General features: G+C 49.3%; 2 protein-coding genes across 2 annotated transcripts in view; one reads left to right on the top strand and one right to left on the bottom strand.

Annotated features, from left to right (window-relative positions):
- The window catches only part of ZMAT2 (zinc finger matrin-type 2), a 205,046-nt gene that overhangs the window by 72,569 nt on the left and 110,753 nt on the right, over nt 1-21,724 (top strand). The window lies entirely within an intron of this gene.
- The window catches only part of UBE2D2 (ubiquitin conjugating enzyme E2 D2), a 28,162-nt gene that overhangs the window by 2,916 nt on the left and 3,522 nt on the right, over nt 1-21,724 (bottom strand). Inside the window, exons 2-5 of the mRNA XM_069869696.1 lie at nt 16,466-16,529; nt 11,953-11,984; nt 11,784-11,861; nt 11,592-11,697 (exon numbers count right to left, since the gene is read on the bottom strand). Coding sequence (XP_069725797.1) covers nt 11,592-11,697; nt 11,784-11,861; nt 11,953-11,984; nt 16,466-16,529 — 280 coding nt within the window. The remainder of the gene's footprint in view (nt 1-11,591; nt 11,698-11,783; nt 11,862-11,952; nt 11,985-16,465; nt 16,530-21,724) is intronic.

Here is a 21,724-nt window from a genome sequence, read left to right as displayed (position 1 = left end):
CATTTCGAACAGAATTCCTCACCATTTAACCACACAACTTTGTGCGACCACAAGTTTTTCAATATCCCCACCACAGCTGGGAACCTCCCGGAACAGGGGTACCTGTAACGGCCCTAAAGCACAAGGCAGATGTGTTCTATCCCTAACAGTACCCAAAAGCCCTGTGGGAAAGCACCCCTGCTTTGGGAATTGAAGCTCAGCTTTTCCCTAAACCAGACACACCCTCACTGTCAATGATGTGCAGAGGCACTTATCAGTAGTCAGGCAGCAGAAAGACCCAACTGAAACAAAGGACACACGAGCACTTACAGACACTTAAAAAACATTTAAAACAGAATCACTAGGCTGGAAAAGACCCACCGGATCATCAAATCCAACCATTCCCATCAATCACTAACCCACGTCCCTCAGCACCTCGTCCACCCGTCCCTTAAACCCCTCCAGGGAAGGGGACTCAACCCCCTCCCTGGGCAGCCTCTGCCAGGGACCAATAACCCTTTCCAAGAAAAATTTTTTCCTGATATCTAGCCTGAACCTCCCCTGGCAGAGCTCGAGGCCATTCCCTCTTGTCCTGTCCCCTGTCTTGCAGGGAAATAAGAGGCTATATCCAATTTTCTGAGCACAAGGTAGGCAGAGATGGATTAACTGTACAATAGTTCTGAAATTGAACCAGAAACAAAGAGGATACTGTGCTCACACCCATCACTGAGCCCTCAGCGTCACCATTTTCATACACACACTGTTATACCCCCGAAGCCACATCCCGCTCGTATGATGCTACTCGGTGTGGCGCCAGCCTTCACCCACATCGGGATCATGAGGATGCCTGCCAAGCTACAAACAGCACGTGCACATTCCAACATTCACCCTAAAGTAGAAGAGATGAGCAAGCAGGGAGCTGTAGGCAAAGCTCATTGGGGGGACACCACGAGGCACGTCAGGGATATCTTCTGCCCACAAGAAATGTCAAACATCCCTCCGTGTCGCTGCCTCTAAGCTTGTTTTAACCAAATGCTCCTGCTTTCTATGTCACAGCAGCAGCAGCAGCACAGCATCCTCCAAGCAATCGGAGGTGCAGCTGCTCAAAGTTTGAAGGCACTAAACAGAAACCTTTCCAAACTTCCACTGGTTGCCCCTGTGCCATGGAGAGGGAAGCAGAGGCACCATGCCAAAAGGCAGCAGCCAGAAAACATGAGCAGCACTCGTTCCCTACAGTTCAGTGGCTTTGGGGTGGGATTTTAAGATAGTTTAGAATAGAGATGGCAAAACAAAGAACAGTAAGAGACAGTCAGAGCAAAAGGGTAAAACAGGCCTAATAATCATGGAATCGTTTAGGCTGGAAAAGGCCTTTGCAACCATCGAGTCCAACCCTTAACTTCACATTGCCAAGCCCACCACTAAACCATGCCCCTAAGTACCACGTCCACAAACCTTTTAAAATCCCCCCCAAGGACAGAGACTCAACCTTATCTCTGGGCAGCCGCTCAGTGCCTGATAATTCTTTCTGTGAAGGAATTTTCCCAATGTCCAATCTAAACCTTCCTTTGAAGCCATTTCCTCTTATCCTATCGCTTGTTATCAGGGAGAGGAGACCAGCACTCACCTCACCACAACCTCCTTTCCAGGAGCTGCAGAGAGCGATGAGCATCCTCTTCTCTAGACTCAACACCCCCAGGTCCGTCAGCTGCTCCCAAAACCCTTGAGCTCCACACCCTTCCCCAGCTCCATTCCCTCACGCTCCAGCCCCTCAATGTGTTTCTTCAAGCGAGGGGCCCAAAGCTGAACCCAACATTCGAGGTACAGCCTCACCAGTGCAGAGTCCAGGGGGACGAACCCTTCCCTGCTCCTGCTGGCCACCCCATGGCTGATCCAAGCCAGGAGGCTGCTGGTCACCTTGGCCTGTATCCATCTAAATGGGAGAAGATTTTCAAAGCGGGACAAAAGCTTCACTAGGTTTGAGCTGCACTGCTTGCTCAACAATAAGAACACCAAGAACCCATGCTCATTTTATGCGTTCAGGAAGAGAAATCTTGCTGCCACCTCACGCCCAGCTCAGCCTTGCCACAGTCATTTCTCCAGCTGTTTTCCTGTAGCTCATTTTGCTGTGTTTGCCAGACTCCACCGCTCTAGTAACTGAAGTTCCTTCCACTGGTGGGATCAGTAAAACAGGTAACATCTGACAGAGGAAGGGAACGTAAGCCACAGGATATCCCATCCAAGCTTTCTGGTTAGCCATTAGAACCATTCCCTCAACTCTTATCTCGCCACAGACCTTTAATAACCAAGGATTCTGATAAGATGGCTCACCCTGCACCAGCAGAACTGAGCTGCTGGCATGTCCACCCCTCTCCAACTGCCTTCCCCAGTCCCGTGCCCCAGCACCTCTGGCACTGGGTGAGAACTCGTCCTCGGGCACCTCACATCTTTTCCTTTTTACCTGTACAGACTCGGCAAGAAGCACATTTGTACCTAAGCAGGGTTAGCTTTAGTAGCCTGCTGCACCCAGCTCTGTGCAGAATAAGCTCAAGAAGATTCTCCGCAGAGGTTTTCCACCAGAACACTGGACAGACCCACAGGTTTCAGACCAACAACACAAGCAGCCTCCAGAGCACTATGAAAAACCTCTTGGAAAAGGCACCTCTTCAGAGTTTAAGGAGCTGAGAACAAGGGAAAAGAGGAAGCAATTCTTTAAAAGATCAGTTACACGTAGGAGTTCTGTGATGCATCAGATCAGACCCCCACTGTAGAAGAGACTCACTGCCATGAACTCACAGTAAATCTGGGCATTTACCAGTCAAATAACCACTAGATTGGTAGGACACAGTCAAAAGAGTTCATAAGAATCAACTTTTGCAACCACACTATCAGGCTGAGTAAGCAGACGAGGTGGTTAATTGACGATGTTTTACACTCAGTCCTCCTTCTCTTGTGTGGCCATAGGTGAAGCTGTTCCAGCAGGATCCAGCACCTCCGCTCCAGCCTTTCACTGGAGGACATCCAGTAGCAGGAGTGCACATCCCTCAGGACTGAAAGCTGGATTTTTGTCAGTAAAAGTCAAATGGATACATTGCACCTTCCACTGATCCAAGAGCTTCAGGTATCAAGTTACTGCTCATCTCTTCACTCTTAGCTGCACCAAACATTGAGTAACCTCAAGCACTGACAGTTTCAAGCACCCTTTCATTAAAAAACTGGTTTTGCTTCAGCTTTGTTTTATCTCACCAATCATGTCGCCTATTTAACTCCTGTACTCCAACTGCAATCCCCATCCACCCACTGCGGACAAGGAAAACAGCTTATCCGTGAGTGGACTTCCTGCTGCAGGGACTAGCATGGACCAAGGACTTCACAGCAGCCAAGGACGTGGGAGATCCAAGCTAATCAAGCAAGAAGACAGCCAACAAAGTGCTTCTAGAGAGTGACAGGCTTGGCTTCCCCACAGGGCAGTGACACAAGTACATTCATATCAAGCAGAATCGACACTTAATGCTTAACATTAAGAATGCTCCAGCAACGCACTCTTCGAGGAAAAATGAGACCTGTTAGCAAGATTCTTGATTCCAGTTTCCACTAGGATACTCCCCTTCACAGAGTACATAATACTTCAAAGTGAAAGGACGATCTTTCTTCCCTCTATGCAGAGAATCACAGCACTCGCATCTTGTCAGCAAGCTCAGCTCCAGCTCATTGCTGCGAGATGGACCCATCTTCTCCAGGCTCCTCTGCTCTCACATCACCAAGTGCAGCCTGTCATTCCTGACGAGCAACTTCATCCTTCTACCTCTGCCACAGCTGACAAACATGTGGGGAGACGCAGATTCAATCTGTAAACACAATGGCTGAGTTTCTTATGCTACAGAGCAGCTCAGTCATTCATCAAGACAATCCATGAAGTCACCTCTCCATGGACTTGATGGAACATCTCCAGACGCATACAAACCCAAGGCAGGTCACAGAATAGAGTCATGAAATGGTTTGGGTCAGAAGGGACCTCAAAGCCCATCCAGTCCCACATCCCTGCCATGGGCAGGGACACCTCCCACTGGATCAGGTTGCTCCAAGTCCCATCCAACCTGACTTCCAATACTTCCTCACAGCAAAACATTTCTCCCCAATATCTCAGAATCACTAGGTTAGAAAGGACCCACTGGATCATCGAGTCCAACCATTCCTATCAAACACTAAATCATGCCCCTCAGCACCTCATCCTCCCATCTTTTAAACCCCTCCAGGGAAGGTGACTCAACCGTCTCCCTGGGCAGCCTCTGCCAGTGCTCAATGACCCTTTCTGCGAAAAATATTTTCCTGATGTCAAGCCTGAACATCCCCAGGCGGAGCTTGAGGCCATTCTCCCTTGTCCTGCCCCCTCTCACTTGGGAGAAGAGGCCAGCCCCCTCCTCTCTACAACCTCCTTTCAGGGAGTTGTAGAGAGCAATGAGGTCTCCCCTCAGCCGCCTCTTCTCCAGGCTAAACAACCCCAGCTCTCTCAGCCGTTCCTTGTAAAACTTGCTCTCCAGCCCTTTCACCAGCTTTGTTGCTCTTCTCTGGACTCGCTCCAGAGCCTCAACATCCTTCTTGTGGTGAGGGGCCCAGAACTGAACACAGGATTCGAGGAGCGGTCTCACCAGTGCCGAGTCCAGAGGGAGAAGAACCTCCCTGGACCTGCTGGTCACGCCGTGTCTGATCCAAGCCAAGATGCCATTGGCCTTCTTGGCCACCTTGGCCACTGCTGGCTCCTGTTCAGTCGCTGTCAACCAACACCCCCAGGTCCCTCTCCTCCACGCAGCTTTCCAGCCAGACTTCTCCTAGTCTGTAGCTGCTCAGGGTGGTTGTGCCTCAAGTGCAGGACCCGGCATTTGGCCTTGTTAAACCTCATCCCATTGGACTCAGTCCAGCGGTCCAGCCTGTTCAGATCCCTTTGGAGCCTCCTGACCCTTCAGCAGATCCACGCTTCCACCCAGCTTAGTGTCATCTGCAAACTTGCTAAGGGTGCACTCAATGCCTTCATCCAGGTCATTGATAAAGACATTGAACAGGGCTGGACCCAGCCCTGAGCCCTGGGGAACCCCACTTGTCACTGGCCTCCAACTGGAGTTAAAGCCATTTCCCACCACTCTCTGGGCCCTCAATCCAACCAGTTTTCCACCCAGGAGAGCGTGCGCCTGTCCAGGCCAGAGGCTGACAGTTTCCTAAGCAGAATGCTGTGAGAAATTGTCAAAGGCTTTACTGAAGTCCAAGAAGATACATCCACAGCCTTTCCCTCATCCAGTAGTCGAGTCACTTTGCCTTAGAAAGTGATCAGGTTTGTTTAGGAAGATCTGCCTTTCATGAACCCATGTTGACTGGGCCTGATCACCCGGTTCTCTCGCATGTGCTTAATGATAGGACTCAGGATCAACTGTTCCATGACTTTCCCTGGCACTGAGGTCAGACTGAGAGGCCTGTAGCTCCCTGGATGCTCCCTGCGACCCTTCTTGTAGATGGGACCCTGCTCACCTCAATTTCCCATCTTCCAGCTCAAAACCATTCTCCCTTGTCCTATCCCTGGAATTCCTGATCAAGAGCCCTTCCCCAGCTTTCCTGGAGCCCCTTTCCTGTGGCTCTCAGGCCTCCCCAGAGCCTTCTCCAGGCTGAACAACCCCAACTCTCTCAGTCTGTCCTCATACAGGAGGTGCTCCAGCCCTCAATCATCCTCATGGCCTCCTCTGGGCTTGCTCTGACAAATCCATGTCCTTCCTGTGCTAAGGACTCCAGAACTGAATGCAGGACTCCAGGCAAGTCTTCAACTCATTTGCGCTTAATCAGTCTCTACAGAAGCTCAACAGCCCAGGCCACCAATGAAATACTCCTATTTCAGCCCTGTTAGGGCATGACACAGGACCTGAAAGCTACCCTTTCTGGTTTCTTTCGCTATCAGCACCAGACAGGCAAGTTTTAGTGCTGCCCCATCACCCTGCACTGAGACAGGAATCCCAGTTAATCCAGAAGTGATTCCCTAGACGTGACATGTAAGGCACAGACTTCCAGAAGTCTGCCCTAAGGAGGTGGTGGTGATCTCCACTTCCTCAACACAGAAGTAATCTTCCAAATTCAAAACTCAAACCCCTGTTTACACAGCTTGAACGGGTCTGACACCCATGGCTGCCAGCCGCCTCCTCCAAGCAGGGCACCCCCAGGCCAGTGTGGATTCCAAACAGAACTCACTTCAATAAAGGACTCATGGGATGCTTCAGGAGAATGAGAGGTGACTGAGGAGCAATGGAATCTCCAGCTGAATCACAGCAGCGAGATAAAAAGCAAGCACCAAGGATGAGCTACCCAGAAAAACCATCTCACCTGGCTGTGTTCTGGTTCAGCAGCAGTTTGGGCAGGAGCTGCTCTCCGAAGCGCCAGACTGAGTTACCTACAAGTAAAGGGTTTTCTTGGGCACCAAACAGCTTTTGTCAAAGCCAGATGATGAGTGAAAGCCTCAGCTCTCTCCTCGATGGTCCTTGCTATCCTAACTTTTATCTTCAAGACAAAGCATACATTGCTGTATCAGCAGCACAAAGGGAACAGATCAGTTGCCTTCTAAAAAAAGAAGTTACTCCCACAAGCTCAACTCTTGCACAGGGTAAAAGGCCCCAGATGCCAGTCCAGTCCCCAGCCACAAACTGGAGGTCTGGCTCCAAACTGGCATGACGACCGTGCCAACCAAATCTTTAGTGAAGTACAAGAAATCGACAAGACTCTTCCTTCTCCTGCCTGCCAGGGCAGCAGGGTGGTACTCGCTCCACTGTCTGTCCTGTCTGAAGCCATACAGCGTCCTGAGATCACCAGCACAAATCCCACCTGCTGACATGGAGCGGTCAAAGAGGGCAGTTTCTGCTCTCACACACACCACTCCAGTATTGGGAGACCACAATAAGGGAAGTAGCCCCTCCTGCCTGCTCTGCCCCAGGTGAACAACCAACATGAAGCCAGTGAGCTCCTTCCACAAGAGCAGTTTGCCGTCCTCCCAGAGTCCTGGCCACTGGCTCCAACAGATGCCATGCTCTTTGATCCAGCTCCTCCCACCAAGCTCCTGTACACAGAAGTAAACGCGTTTGTCAGCTCAGGTGTAATTCAGCCTGGTACTCTGGGCATCACTGAACATCTCCACTAGCATAAAGTTCAGCTTTGGACACAAACTGCTGCTGAAGAATTCTTAATTCCACTGCAGAGGCCTTAAATGGCTAAGATCTGTCCTAGTAAATCGAAGCAACTCTGGACTCTGCTCCAGTTAAATCCTAGTTCTTAACTCAGTTCCATTCCAAATTCTTGCAACCTTACTTTGGTCCTGTCTCTGGGCACCACTGAGAAAAGCCTGGCTCCAATCTCTGTGCACGCTCCCTTCAGTTTTCCATATACATTGATAAGATCCCTGGAGCCTCCTCTGCTCCAGGCTGAATGGTCACAGCTTTCTCACCCTGTCCTCATAACAGGAGACGTTCTAGCCCCTTCAACATATTCACAACTTCCCTGCACTCTCCAGTACATATGTCTCTCTTGTTCTGGAGAGCCCAGCATGGACACAATGCTCCAGCTGTGTCTTCACCAGTGCCAAGTAAAGGGGAAGGATCATCTCCCTCGACTGGCTGACAACAGTCCTAGTGCAGCCACCTTTGCAGCAAGGGCAACACCTGGGAAGTTACACAAGTAGCTACAGTAAAGCTGGAAAAGAGTTGAATGTGTCAGACCTAAAGTTTCCAATAGGATCCTAACTTGGCACATACAGAGAGACAAATCCATGCTATGTGACAGTTACATCTCATAGGCATCTGGGTAAGCACTATGACAGGACAATTAAAAGCCAAGAGGATGAGCGGAAACCAACTTTCTGATTTTGAGACCCACCCTGTGAAGATCAAGTTTGAATCACGGAATGGTCTAGGTTGGAAGGGATCTCAAAGCCCATCCAGTTCCACCCCCTGCTATGGGCAGGAACACCTCCCACCACGTCAGGTTGCTCCAAGCCCCATCCACCCTGGCCTTGAACCCCTCCAGGGATGGGGCAGCCACCACTGCTCTGGGCAACCTGGGCCAGGGCCTCCCCACCCTCACAGGAAAACATTTCTTCCCAAGATCATCTCAGTCACCCCTCTTTCAACTGAAACTGTTACCCCTCGTCCTAACCCTGCACTCCCTGGTAAAGTTCACTGAGGTCACTGGATACTTGGTAATTCCCACCCAGGATGTCTCAGCAAGGCGATGCCTCAACATCTGCAAGAGCAGCGCTATGCAAGATTCCCACTGCACTGGGAAGGGAAGAGTTTGAGCGGTGGGGCTGAATTCCTAGATGAAAGAGAGTAAAGCTCCTCCTGGCAGTGCACAAGGCAAGGTCTTCCAACATACATAGTAGAGAGAAGCAGGACAGAACAGAGCAAGCTCTCCTGATCTTTACCAGAGAGGCACTGCAATTTAGCATTAACTCCTGCATATCTACCCACCAAATTCAGGAGAAAGTGGGATTTTCCCAAAAATGGCCAAGAACAGCGACAATCACATTGAACCACCTTACCCTCCTGTTTAAGGCAACAGGGACTCTTATTTATGCAGACCTTGAAAGAATGTTTTTAATATAAGGCTAAGCTTCAGAGTTTAAATTGCCCACTCAGGTGTGTTTAAGACTGCTTTTGGAGAAGATTCATCCCACAAGATGCACTCTAACGATCACTTCCTTCAGAATTACCCATATGAGCAAGTTCACTGCTCTACCAAGACATACAGCACTGTTCTTCCTGTTCCGCAGAACCCCTTACCAGGCCCAGGAGGGACAAACACCGACCAAAGCCAGAGATGTTGGTCACCTCTGCTATCACAGCCAAGATCACTCTATCAAGTTGCTTACAGAGGGAGAGAAACTTCCTTATTTACTCAGCAGTCTCAAATTAAACTTCTCCAAGAGCCCCCACGCCCAGGCCTTCGCTGCCTTATCCAGCAAAGAGGGCAGGGGCCAGCTCCCAAGCTGGATACGCCAGTGCCCTCTGAAGCAGCTGGCCACCCCTGGGCAGGAGCCGAGGCCCCAACCTTCACCACTGAGCTGGTACAATTAGGTAGTACTGGTAGGATTTTTCAGTCTTTTCACCCCAGAAGTGGCACTACAGATAAAGGGAGTCACTGCACACCCCTCTGTCTTCCCCCTTGCGAGACAGGGTGAAACACACATGAATCCCAAGGTAACGTCCAGCCCACATGACTATTGACAGTGTTCCCTAACGGACGCCTCAGGAGGCAGGACTTGCTGTCTCCTAGAAGAACTGTTTCCAGCCTTCTCTGATTTCTGTCAGTAAGTACATTTTTTTATGTCTGTGTTCTAGTTACCTGCTTACACAGTTTAAACTTGAACAGCTCAGTCACAACATTGTCCTCCCTTAAAAGGGCGCCACAATTCCAGACACGTTCTAAGCAATCCTCACTACAAACACTGAATTCCTGCTTTAGGAGGGATGAGAGCTTCATGTTGAGTAATTTAAGCCTTGTTATTCATTTTAAACAACCTAACCCAACAGCTTTCCCTGCTAGCAACACATGTATTCTTCCATAACGTTACAAAGAGTTACTGGAAAGCTGTAACAGCCCCGAAGCCTGCAAGGACACAGTTCTAAACTGACTGAAAACAGTATTTCCACCCTAAGTGGCTGATGTTGCCCTTGTGGAATTTATTTATACTTGTTCAAGATGGGAATGCTTCTTTTAAGTATCAGCTATTGCCTCTTATTCAGCTGAGATCTGTTTTCTGACAGGACATCCCTATTATTCCTGAGGGAAGGATTCTGAATTTTTACTGAAGTCATCCACAAGAATTTCTTTTGCTGTCTCAAATTCCTTCACGAAACAATCTCAGACAAGGCTGCTTTCTCACTGCTGACACGGAGAGTTTGTGCCTTTCTGCAAACGCTCCTGCAATAAGGAAGAAGTGACCAGCAAGAGATACTCAGCCTCAGGGAGCACACTTGGAGAGGGAGATGGGTGACAGGAGGGGCTGAGCAGCACTGACCGCCACGCTGACCCCATGGCTCAGTCCAGCAGAGCCATGAGGATGCAGTGTGAAGATGATAAGAAAAAAAATTAAAAAAAAAAAAAAAAAAAGACTTCAAGGTGGAGAGCAGATGTTCAGAGCACACCATAACTGTAGCTGGGTTGCAAAGTCACTGTTAAGATGTATTTTGTGAGCAATAAAAGCTGATAGCTATTAACAGACAGACACAGCCAGCCTTTCCCCTCTTCAATCCTTGGTTTCTAACTGCCCTGACCCCAGTCCCTCCTCCAGTATTTTCAGATGTGTTGTCTATCACCCCACTGCCAACACAGGCACTGCAGGACTCAAACAAGAGTAAGATCCCACATTGCATATTCTCCAGCTACAGCGTTCTAGACAGGAGATATTCAAACACAGCAGACATCGGTACTTGGTACCAACTTAGTGCTTAGCTGAAAGCACTCGCAAGGAAAGCTGCTTCACCCTGACCCTCTTTTTCCCTTGACTGACACCATTTCTTCAGCTCTTTCCACTCACACTGGAGACTTACAGCTCCATGCACCACCAGAGTCCCTTCTCTCAAGAGATAAGATAGAGTTTAGCCTTTCCATCTTTTTCTACAAAAGCAGAAGATTTTCGCTGGACAAAGAGGTACAAACTTGTGTGGGTTCAGTAAAAGAAGACAGTTCCAATGTGCAACGGAGGGTCTGAACTAGAAGGGAGGTGTCCAAGAACACCACATGTAATTTGAAGGAAGAATTAGAGGGAACAGGAGAGACTCAGAGTTGGGACACAATGTGGAAGACACCAAGCATCTGCAGCACTTAATTACAGAACCAGCACAAAGCTACAAAAGAAGAACGGTCAGGACATGGTCCCTGCACAGAGGAGACCAAAAACATCCTCAACTGCTGTGGCAAGGTCTACACTTCCAACAGCCACAAAAATCAGTAAAATTCAGCCCTGAGCCTCCTCTCAAGTTGTTTACAACCTCCTATTTGCATTAAATAAAAAACAAACATGGCTTTGTGACACAATGGACAGATTCTGGATCCCCACCAGCTGACAGCTCACAGGGACCACATTCAAGTTTTAGAACACATTTTAGTACACCACATTACTGAAAGCTTTCTTATAAAAACAACCAAGTTGTGATGTTCCCTGGAAAAAAGGGACTGTTTTAAGATGACAAAGAATACAGGCAGGTTTGATGTTTTTCAAAGGCACACAGCTGTCCCCTGGGGGTTTTGTTTGGTGTGCATTTTGAAAACAGACGCCTTCCATTGCCCTGTACCAGGTTTAACTCCACTGGTTTACAGTTTAAGCTCTGAGGCGAGGTGGTAAGACTACATACTCAGCATAGTGAGACTTATCTGACCCAGTGTCAAAGCTGAACAGTCTCTCCATGGCACAGGGAAACGATGTCCAGAGCACACTGTGCTCCCAAACTGGCTGTGAGCTTAATTGAGACGCAGGACAGAAGCAGTGACCACAGGAACAGCTGACAGAGGGAACGCAGCAGCTTTTACATTCTACATGCAACCCAGTCATTCACGTCAGCACGGTGAAAGTAAAGGAGCATTGGAGGTACCTTTTGAAATAGTTAGTGCTGGGGACCACTGTGATCGTAGGATATCAAGACAAATGCTGCCATTACTGTTAATATTTGGATGATAGATTCTTGTTGTAAATGCAACCTGCGGAAGAAGGAAGAGATCAGTGTGGGCTCACAGACGTGCATTATACCATAGGGTACAGGCAGTTTACAGTACCAGGCACTCACCTTAGGCGGTTTGAAGGGATAATCTGTTGGGAAGTGAATTGTCAAGAAAAATACTCCACCTTGGTAGGGACTGTCGTTCTGTTAACCAAAAAGAACCATTGCAGTTTGAGGAGGTGTTACAAGATGACCAGTCACAACGAGCTACGAACATCAGTTCTCTCATACTTACTGGTCCCATTATCGTCGCTTGCCAGTGGAACACTGAAAGAGAGAAAGACTTACTTCAGTTTGGAGCAGCTCAAGGACTAAACTACTTGCTTCCAGACAAAGCAACGCAGAATAGGCTATTTTAAAAACAAAGCCTTCAGAAAGGCTGCAGGGAAGCGAGCCAGAGAGCTAACAGAGACAGACAGAAGCACTCGGCACGTCACACTCGCTTGGTTTGTCTATTGGGATCACCACGATACCACACATTGTGCCCTGTGAAAAAATCTCCTCACAAGAAAAAGTCAGGCAGTTACAGTCAAAATTTCAGAGCTGACACATTTGCAATTTCAATTTTGTTGTTTCCCATGACGCACCTGAAGCAAAGCCCAGATTCCAGTGACTGCACTGCCCTCAGAGTGAGTTCCAGCACAGGAACAGTACAAACCCACACCACTCAGCAGTGAGAGCTTTCCTGCTTAGATACTCCGCTAACAGAGAGGAAGCCTGAGCTCTGCATATTCCATATGGAAAGAGGCAGCCTAAGCCAGCATTACCTTCACTGAATGTTCAAGCTAAGTCTCCGCAAACACCTTCAGAGTTCATTAAGGCAGCAGAAAGCAATGCAAGCCTTACAAGGAACATGAGAACAACTGCCTGCTCAGCACCCAGGACCAGGGCACGCTGGTTAAACTGAGCTTAAACAGAGAAAACTTTAAGTCTTACAGACCTGCATCTGTCCTAGAACACATGCTACTCTAATAAAGAGGGCTCCAGAAGGATGTGTCTGCACTGCAGAACATGAGAAAATCAGTCAGAGCCTCTGTACGAGGCACAGTAGGACATTCTCAGGGTTCTTGTGTTCTCCAGAGGCTCCAACACCACCTTGCATGAAGAGCACGAGCTCAACACATCATTTGTGCACTGGTAGTATGGGGAGCTTTGCTTTACATGGAGGCAGCTACACTGCAGCTTCAACCAGGGAGCCACACAGATGACTCCAGAAGGTGAATCTTCAAAGGTGAGTCTTCAAGATGCAGAAGCTGGAGCCACCAGCAGGTCCATAACCCATTCGCAACTGGCGTCCACAGCTTTCCAGACTGCCCGTGGACAGGAATTCTGTCCCAGCATGACACTATGTGTTCTAACCTAGCCTGAGCAGTTTTTAATTACATATGGTACAGGCGCTACACTAGGAATGATCTCATACAAGGAAAGGTAAAAAGCAGAGTAGGAAGAGCCCTGCCAATGGAAGCGTTTGTTTAGAGCAGCAGGGGTGGTACACCGGGAATTACAACCGGTAATGCCAGCCCACCCGTTGAGAAACTCTGCACTTGGTGTCAAGGCCAGAAATCAAAGCTGCGGCTCATATGCTCATACGCAGCACTCACCTATTTTAAAAGGCTCAGATAGGTTCAAGGGAGTCCCTATCGCCTGTAATGGGACAGCCAGAAACCAGGGACAAGAGGACAAAGGAGCACCAGAAACCCAGTGGTGAAGATCACAGCTAACGACAGAAAAAACATCCAGAAGAAGACTCACTGCGACTGCACCGGACACCATCCCACACACCTCTGCACGCTGAAAAGATAAGCCGATAAAACCAACAACTGTCTCAAACCCAAAAGGAACCAGAAGGAAAAACGCTTTCACAGCAAGTTTTAACATTTTGCAAATGGAAACGGTGGTTTGGTTGGCTTTTCCCCCTATTCCCACCCCAGTCACAAGGGAAAAACTCGTTTAACCCAAGCTTCGGGTTCTCACAGCATCCAGGACAGATGTGATGAACTCAAAGATGGAGTTGCTGTGCAGAGTTCATTTCAGTTGATTCTGCACTTTGAAATCAGCCATTCAAAGAGTTACTTACAAAGTAAGGGGCTGCTGACTTTCAGTAGCTGAGCACAGCTACATGTGTTTGGAAGCCACTACACAGCACTCTGGAAGTATCCTGGTGCCATCCAGGCCCAAGCACCTTCCCAAAGCAAAGGCCAGAGGTGGGCAAAAGAGGTGAAAACCACCTGACCACAAGAGAAAATCCTACCGTTCAAAAGGCAGAAACAGCTCCCAAAGTCTGAACTGCAGGGACGAGCAGTTCATCACTGGGACAGTTTACAGGGGCTGGACTGGCACCAGATACCACTTTAAGAGCACAGCACGTCCTGAACTCTGAGAAATGTCATTCTGACAAGGCAGACTGGGTAGAGCTGGAATACAGGGTTCTACGAGAAGGCACCTTCCTGTTGCTTCCACTGTTGTCCACTTCCATACACCCAAAGCAGTGCTCACGGCAGTGGAAGTCTTTCCTTAAAGGCCTTTCAGAAAGGTGGCACGAGGAGCAGATTTCAACCCCTTTAAAGCTTTCTGTGTTCAGCAGTAACTTTCCATTGCAGGCATTCACCTACTTATATTACCACCTCCTCCACCAGAGGATCCCTGTCACCTCTGACACCCTTGGAAACCAGGCAGTAGTTTATCACAGCACACATCACACTTGCAAATTGAAAAGAAGCATCAGACCGGCTTATTTTAGTGATTTCTCTTCCATGAAACTACCTGCTGCTTCGAAATACTTTTTGAAGGAAGAAATGACTTGTGAAGTAGCCAGAAGCAGCCCAACACTGCTGCCGAAACCCTCAGCGCCACCCGCAGCTCCCTTGTTTGGAAACGCTGCTGAACAGCAACTTCTCCACTCATTTCAGTGTTTTCAGTCTCAGGTTTCAAGTGCTTTTTTCATCTAGTCTGACATTTCTCCAGGAATGGGCAAGTTCGCGCACACCTCAGCCTTTCCAAGTAGCTCAGAAACAATTCTGACAGATCTCAGAAGCTCATTTTTTCCTTTTAGAACCCAAGCTCAGAGTTCTTAGAACACAGAGTGTTTCCCTACGCTCCTAAGCTTGGATGCCGTGCACATCAACCAGTTCGATGCAGGCTGTTTAAAGGGTGCCCCAGTGCCAGCTCCAAAGTGTTCTCACGCAGCCTTTCCGCACAGCAGAGCTCCATGAGTGCAAATGCACTGTCTCACCTCCAACAGGTTATACGCTAAACGTCACTGCATTCAGCTATAACGAACACTCACAAATGGACCTTTCGTAAACACCCTACCAGAGCTGTGACCATGAGTTCAATGCTGCTCCAAAATGAGCAGCTCCCCAGGAAGTGTAAAATCCCGCTTAATGCTGGAGGACACCACACAGCTTGCAAACCCACTGCAGTTTGAAGGCCTCTCACATAAACCCACCACAAAGTAGGGGGCAACACTCGAGTTCCCTTATTCCCAGCTGAGCAAAGCAGTCTAGGAACATCACCTACAACTAAGAGAAAGGAGCACCACTATAAACACCGTTCACTCAGGTCACACAATGCTTCTTGCCACACAATGCTCCTCTCTAGGCAAAAGCAAGACAACACTGACCTTACTGCAAAACAGTGTCAGACTCAAAAATTCAGGGCAGACTTTCAAAGAACAACTGCTGGATTCCTGCTCTCGGAGAGCTCCTCCAGCTCCAAAAAGGACAGAATGACAACTCCAAATTACACTCCAGGTAAACAGCTTGGCACTGGAAAGATGACCAGCTGACACACAGGCCAGAGAGATCATACAAGGCCCCACACAGAAGCAATCAGGCCGTGCAAGGCGAAATGATTTGAGCAGTTTCTAAACTTAACAGTAATGTGTGCTTAAAGGATGCTCCACCTGCACTTCCTATCTCTCCCTAAGCAGCCAGGCCTAAGCACTAAGGTAGCCATGACAGCAGGGTTCCAACATTCCGATTTTGCTTACTATGCACCACAAGTCATATTCCAAATTGAGTGAAATCCTGCCTAAAAATTAAGAGCCAAACCTGTTTTCCAGTCCTTACACTCTGCTGTGCTCTTTAACACAACAGCACAAACCAGGTCAAGAATAACCAACACTTCCAGTGTTCCCACAACTCATCTGGCAACAGTAACCAATCAAGTTTATAAAAGCAATCTAACCTTACTTCGTGATTTAAGCTTTAGTTTACCAACCAGTTTCTTTCCACTCACATTTTAACCTCTTATCCCAAGGACTACATGCAACCCTCTTGCAAAACACAGCGTTCACAGCCCTGTGTGAAACCTGGCTAGTGCCATAGTGGTGCCTGGGGTGAGGAGTGGATTGTCCCATCCCCACAGGAGCACGTGCCCACACTGTGTGTGGCTTAGGCAGCAGGAGCTCAGGAATCCATGAGAAGCCACTTGCTGGTTTGGCCACAGAGCTCCTGACGTCTCTAACTTCTGCTGACAGCAAGCCCCAAGAACACCACAACAGGCACTGTGAACTACATAACTTAAAGTGCCTTCAACACACCAGCGCCCAGTCCATGCAACAGGAGTGGCTGAGATCCCCAGCGACACACATGGAAGGTGTCAAGGGATAGACATGGACAACAAATGTAAGGCGAGTAGGTGGAGTAACCAGAAACAACAGCAGGGGTCTTGCAGAGGAACTGAATACCCTGGTTTAGAAGGAAGTAGCAGAAACAGCAAGGGTTTGCAGGTGGTAGCGTACTTACTGTCATCCCCAACAGGCCCTGCGGAACACTGCGCTGGAGGGTCACGTGCCAGGTCATTCAACTCCTGGAAAACAGGAACAAGTTAGTTCATTTCACACAGAATCACGGAATGGTTTTAGTTGGAAAAGACCTTTAGGATCATCACGTCCACCCATAAATCCAGCTCTGCTAAGTCTGCCACCAGACCACGTCCCCAAGTACGACATCTACTTGTCTTTTAAACGCCTCCAGGGATGGGGACTCAATCACCTCCCAGGGCAACCTCTGTCAGTGCTTGACAGCCCTTACAGTAAAGAAATTCCTCCTAATAATTTTACTCCTAATCCCATCACGGCACTGCTGAAGAGGCTGCTGCCAGCACTGCAGCTGACGTTCTCGCTCGTTGACAAAAGGCTCACACTGCAACCACAAGAATGGTAACAGCACTGAACCAAGAGCCAGGAGCCCAGAGAGCAAAGCTGCACCTCAAATCCAGGGAATGCCTGGCACACGCAGCAGCCTCTTCTCCACATTCCCATGCTCTGTCAAGTCACAGAGATCCTCATCAAATCGTGGAGTCTATCATTGCCTTCACCGAGAACACAACTAAAGAAATCCCAGCGCTATGGCTGTGTTCTAGATTATGTATCACACACGCCAGTACCTCCAGGCCTCACAGAGAGAAGATGACCTCAACCCAACAACTCGCAGCATTGCCCTTATTTTATCCTCAGCTGCTCCAGCCACAGCGATCCCATCTGTCACCCCAAGCGCACAGGAGCCTTTTTGCTGTACATAAAACCCCAGTGACCTGTGGCTGGTTCATCTCCAGGTGCATCAGTGAGTACAGGTGGTTACAGGGAACAAAATGCCAGGCCTGCACCTACAGAACAGAAATCCTTGCTTTCTCAGTGCCTGCACCAGTCACATTTCCCTCTGAAGGAATCTCATGATCTCCCAACTGCTCTGGCTGCATCGGCTGAACGATTCCGAACACTTCCCAACACTGCAGCCCCAACCAGGAGAGGCCACACTCACCATGAACACACAGCAGCAATTAGCTCAGGAAGGGGGAAAGGTGCGTGGGAAGTGCAAACACAAGCGAAATGTGAAGTCAAACCATGCCTGCTATTCCTGGCTCAGCTGCTGACCAGCTTTGCACAACAGGCCCAACAGATTAACTTTCTTCTGTGCTAGCTCCATCCAGGACACTAAACTGGGGAACACGCCTAAGTTTGGGTTTGCTCCTGGCAGCTCCCAACTTTTTAAAAGCCCAGCTGAAAAGCCTCCTCCCTCCCAAAGGCGGAGAGCATCTACAGACACCCTCTGGAGGAGGGAAGCCCCTCAGAGCTGCCAACTATGTAGGTCAATCCCAAGCAGCCAGCCTCAGCCAGATGAGGATTCCTTCCTCACCTCCCGGTTGCCGGTGTCAGCTGGGATGAAGGCCAGCAGTGCGTTCCGCTCCCCATCAGCGGAGCTCATGCTTGCTGTTCACCGCACTGCTGGACCTCCACAACATTAAATGTGTCGAGTACCACCCCAAGCAGCAGCAGAAACTGCTCCACCCTAGAGAACTGCAGGTACTGTAAAAGTTTTCAGAGCACAACAGTCTGAAAATTACAGAGTAGCTGACTGCGCCATGCTCTGCTCCAGCACCAGCAGAGCAAGGGCAGCCAGGGAAGGCGCAGCCACTCCCACACAGCTCCAGCTCGCTGGCCCCGGAGGCCGCCAGCCATGGCCACAGACTGCAGAGAGAAGTGTGGTCTTCAAAACTCAAAACCAGGAGTGCACTTGCTTTTTCTAAACATGTCCACATTCAAATGCTATTGGACTCCAATCTTGTGGAAAAGACAATTTAATGCTACGCTAAAAACCTACCACAGCTAAACCTCTTCCTTGCCACTTCACATCCTTCGCTCCTGCTGTCTGCACAAATACAGCAACACCACCAGACTCAGAAAAAACACAGCTTTCCATGTCTTCCATGGTGGATGTTTTCCATCTAGGACCACAACCTCCCAGTAACAATGCAGCTGCAGCTTGAGCGCAGGTTCCACCAGGAAAACTCACCGCTCCAAAGCTGCCTCAACATCTCCCTTGCATCCCACCATCCTCCCACAATACCAGGAGGAAAATCTCACAATAGAAGCAGAGGCAAAGAAGTTCAGCAAGCAGCAGCCCTGTTTCTCATCAAAATACTATTATTCCTTTGTCTTCCATCTTCAGTTCCACCCAGAAGGAATGTTTGGTTTTCTGAAGGCATGTGCAGTATCTCGCTGGAAAAAGATGATGTACAGGGAACACGCACACCGCTTGTCTCAGGATGCAGCTCCCACCTAAGGCAGCATTTTGGGATCCACTCCATAAACTGAAGCACCACAGATTAAAAGACCCGCTTAAAAAGCAACACATAAGCTCCCTGTGCTTCAAAACATTAAGCAACAACCCTCATGTCAAGCACATGCAACACAAAACCTCCCAGCCCTTGCGGAACAGCAGCCCAGCGGCTGCCTCTGCGCACGAGTGGCCAGCGCATTGCCAGATGTCTCGGCAGGGCACACGTGGTTGGCTTTACCACACCACCGTTCCTTCGTTCCTTCAAGGCGGTGACGTGCTGTGCTGGTCGGGCTTCCACTGCTCCCTCGCCAGACCTGCAGAGTCAGATTTACAGCCGGGACTGGGAAGCTACATTGGGTTCATTTACCCAGGGACAGAATGGAGCACCCACACCTGCAGCACAGCGCCAGCTCCCGCATCTGTCCAGGAAGCTGCTTTGCCTTTTGACACTCCTGTGTGGCTTCCAAGGTACCAAAACCACACCACCAGATCTGGTGAGGTCGTTGCTGAGGAAGACTGAGAAGCAGCTGCTTTGTAACTCAGGATGAACAACCCTGGAGCTCACACAGAACTGGAACTCGGAATGCACGAAGGATTCCATGGTATCATCCACAAACTAGCCGTTACTTCTCGTATCCTATCAAGCCACCAGGCCTGCTATATTCGCCTGGGGTCCAAGAAGGCTCGCCGGTCAGTGATCGAGTCTGGTCGTAACAACACTGATCTTGAACCAAAACCTGAAGCTGCTTTCCATTCCAGCCAGTTTCTGATCCTTAGGCACATGCAGGTTTTGCCTTAGGAACTGAAGAGGGAAGACTCAAGCAGCTTTTAGATAAAGTTTTAGTCTGAGTTATTCAGCAGCCAGGATGCTCCCTCTCCATGAGCTGCCTGCAGCTGGAAAGCCAGCTTCTGGAAGAACTTTAAGTTTCTAACAGCTCCTTGGGGCTGCAGCCGCAGATTGTACCCACCTCAGAGGTCAAAGTATTAATTAGCTCTTCAACAAAAATAAGGAAGGGAAAGAGTGGTGCAGAGCAACATGAGGTTCAAGGTGTCTTGCCCAAAGACCAAGCTGAATTAAACACCTACCATGACATCCCTGAGCTAGACATCCTAAAAGTGAAAAGCTACAAAAATCTGTGAAAAGCTACAAACTCACAGAAGAAACTGGTAATTAGGCCCCAAAAGCAGATTCCACTGTGTTCCTAAGTTGCCAACAAAGCAAATCCCTACTCAAGGGTTCCAGGTAAGCATTTTAAGGAAGACAGAGCGTGCTCATGCCACAGTCTCCTGCCCAGCTGTGCTCCCCAAGGCAGGAAAGGCACCGGCTGCCAGCGAGGACCAGGTCCCGCCCAGCCCCCCAGTGTCACTGCTCTGCTGGCTGCCCTGCTGCTGGTACCTTGCATTCAAAACACGCTTTGATGGAGGAGCTCACAAACCACACAAAAACTTTGTAAAGCACTATCAAACACAAGTGGTTCAAGTCTTACCTTGGTGTTTGACCCTACACATGGTTCAAGTTATGATGAGCTTTAACTGTAAGCTCCAGAGACATTTGCTAGTGAAGGCATGAATTCATTCCTGTAGCCAACTCCCTGCCCCATCTGACACGTTCCTGGTGAAAATTCCTCTGGCCAGAAGACGGGACCAGTTTTAAGGCTTAAGCTGATGCTCATGCAGCTTTTGGTAATGAAAACCAACATAATTGCCAACACCAAGAAGCCAATGGAGTAAAGAGCTAAAATCCCTTCACAGTCAAACCTCCAGACGCAGGAGCATTCCTCAAACACTCCAGCACTGGGTGCACACCTCCAAACAAGGATTATCCAGAGTCCTTTCAGCTTGGAGGTCTTTCCTCCCCAATCCAGTCTGAGCTGTTTTCAAGCTGTCATTTACCCAGAGACCACATAATTACCTTGATCACAAGCCTGATTTGTGCTTCAGGTTGCTGCTCTAAGTGAAACAAGCTTTTAATCTGACTCCAGCAAGTTTCTTTGCCAAAGCCCCCAGCCCCTATGACAGGCAGGCAGGGGAGGGGCTGTTACAAAGCTGGGATTTCTCTCTCCCAACAGGAATTTTCAGCCACCTCACCATGAGCTGTGAGCAGCACTCAGCAGGGCCATGCTGAGCAACGCAGAGCCAGGGCCAAAGCCAAACTAACCATGCTCTGCCTTGCCTCAGCAGCCAGAGCACGGCTCCCTGTGCCGCGCCAGGTGGGCCGAGCCCTCTGCACATTCCTCAGGCCAGCAGGTCCCACTGTTGCGCTCCCGGTCACTGAAGGTGCTGAGCAGGGCGAGAGCTTGCATCCACCACTCATTCTGGTCGTCACTGCTCCCCATTCCCAGCAGCCTCACTGCAGTCCAAGGACCGACCGCCCACTTCCCACAGCGCCCACGGCTGCTCTCCTGCTCCACAGGACCCTGCGATTCCAGAGCGTCAGCACTTCATAACTACTGCTCCCATTAACAGAAGCACTATAATCTTCCAACATATTTTAATCCTTCCCCTCTGACAGAGTCTGCTTTTTCAATGCTTGAAATAGCTCAGATCCACTGACTTTGACTTCTTCAAAACTGCAAAGTCAGAAGGCAAGCGTGAGAAGGGTTGAGCTGCATGAAACCCAGGAATAACGATGGCCCATGTTATAAACAACCTCCAATGTAGCTGTCACCTTCCATTTCCATTCTTTTTTAAAGCCTGAACAGCAAGGCCACTGAAGCAACACAGCTTCATCCTGGAGTGGGATCCGAATGCCACAAAGCCCAGGTGGCCAACCGAAGCTTACCCAGTCCTAGCAGCACACCAGGCATCCAGCACAGATGGGCTGCGCTGGCAGCTCTGCAAACACAGCGAGAGGCCACAATAGAAGAACCAAGTTGTTTCCACCGGCTGCTGTAGAGCAGAACCGGCAGCGTGGAAATAACAACACATTTGCTTGGTGCAGGT

Source organism: Phaenicophaeus curvirostris, chromosome 15, assembly GCF_032191515.1.
Source record: "Phaenicophaeus curvirostris isolate KB17595 chromosome 15, BPBGC_Pcur_1.0, whole genome shotgun sequence".
NCBI classification, from domain to species: domain Eukaryota; kingdom Metazoa; phylum Chordata; class Aves; order Cuculiformes; family Cuculidae; genus Phaenicophaeus; species Phaenicophaeus curvirostris.
The sequence above is the reverse complement of the archived record's forward strand: the minus strand, read 5'-3'. Positions and strand labels throughout refer to the sequence as shown.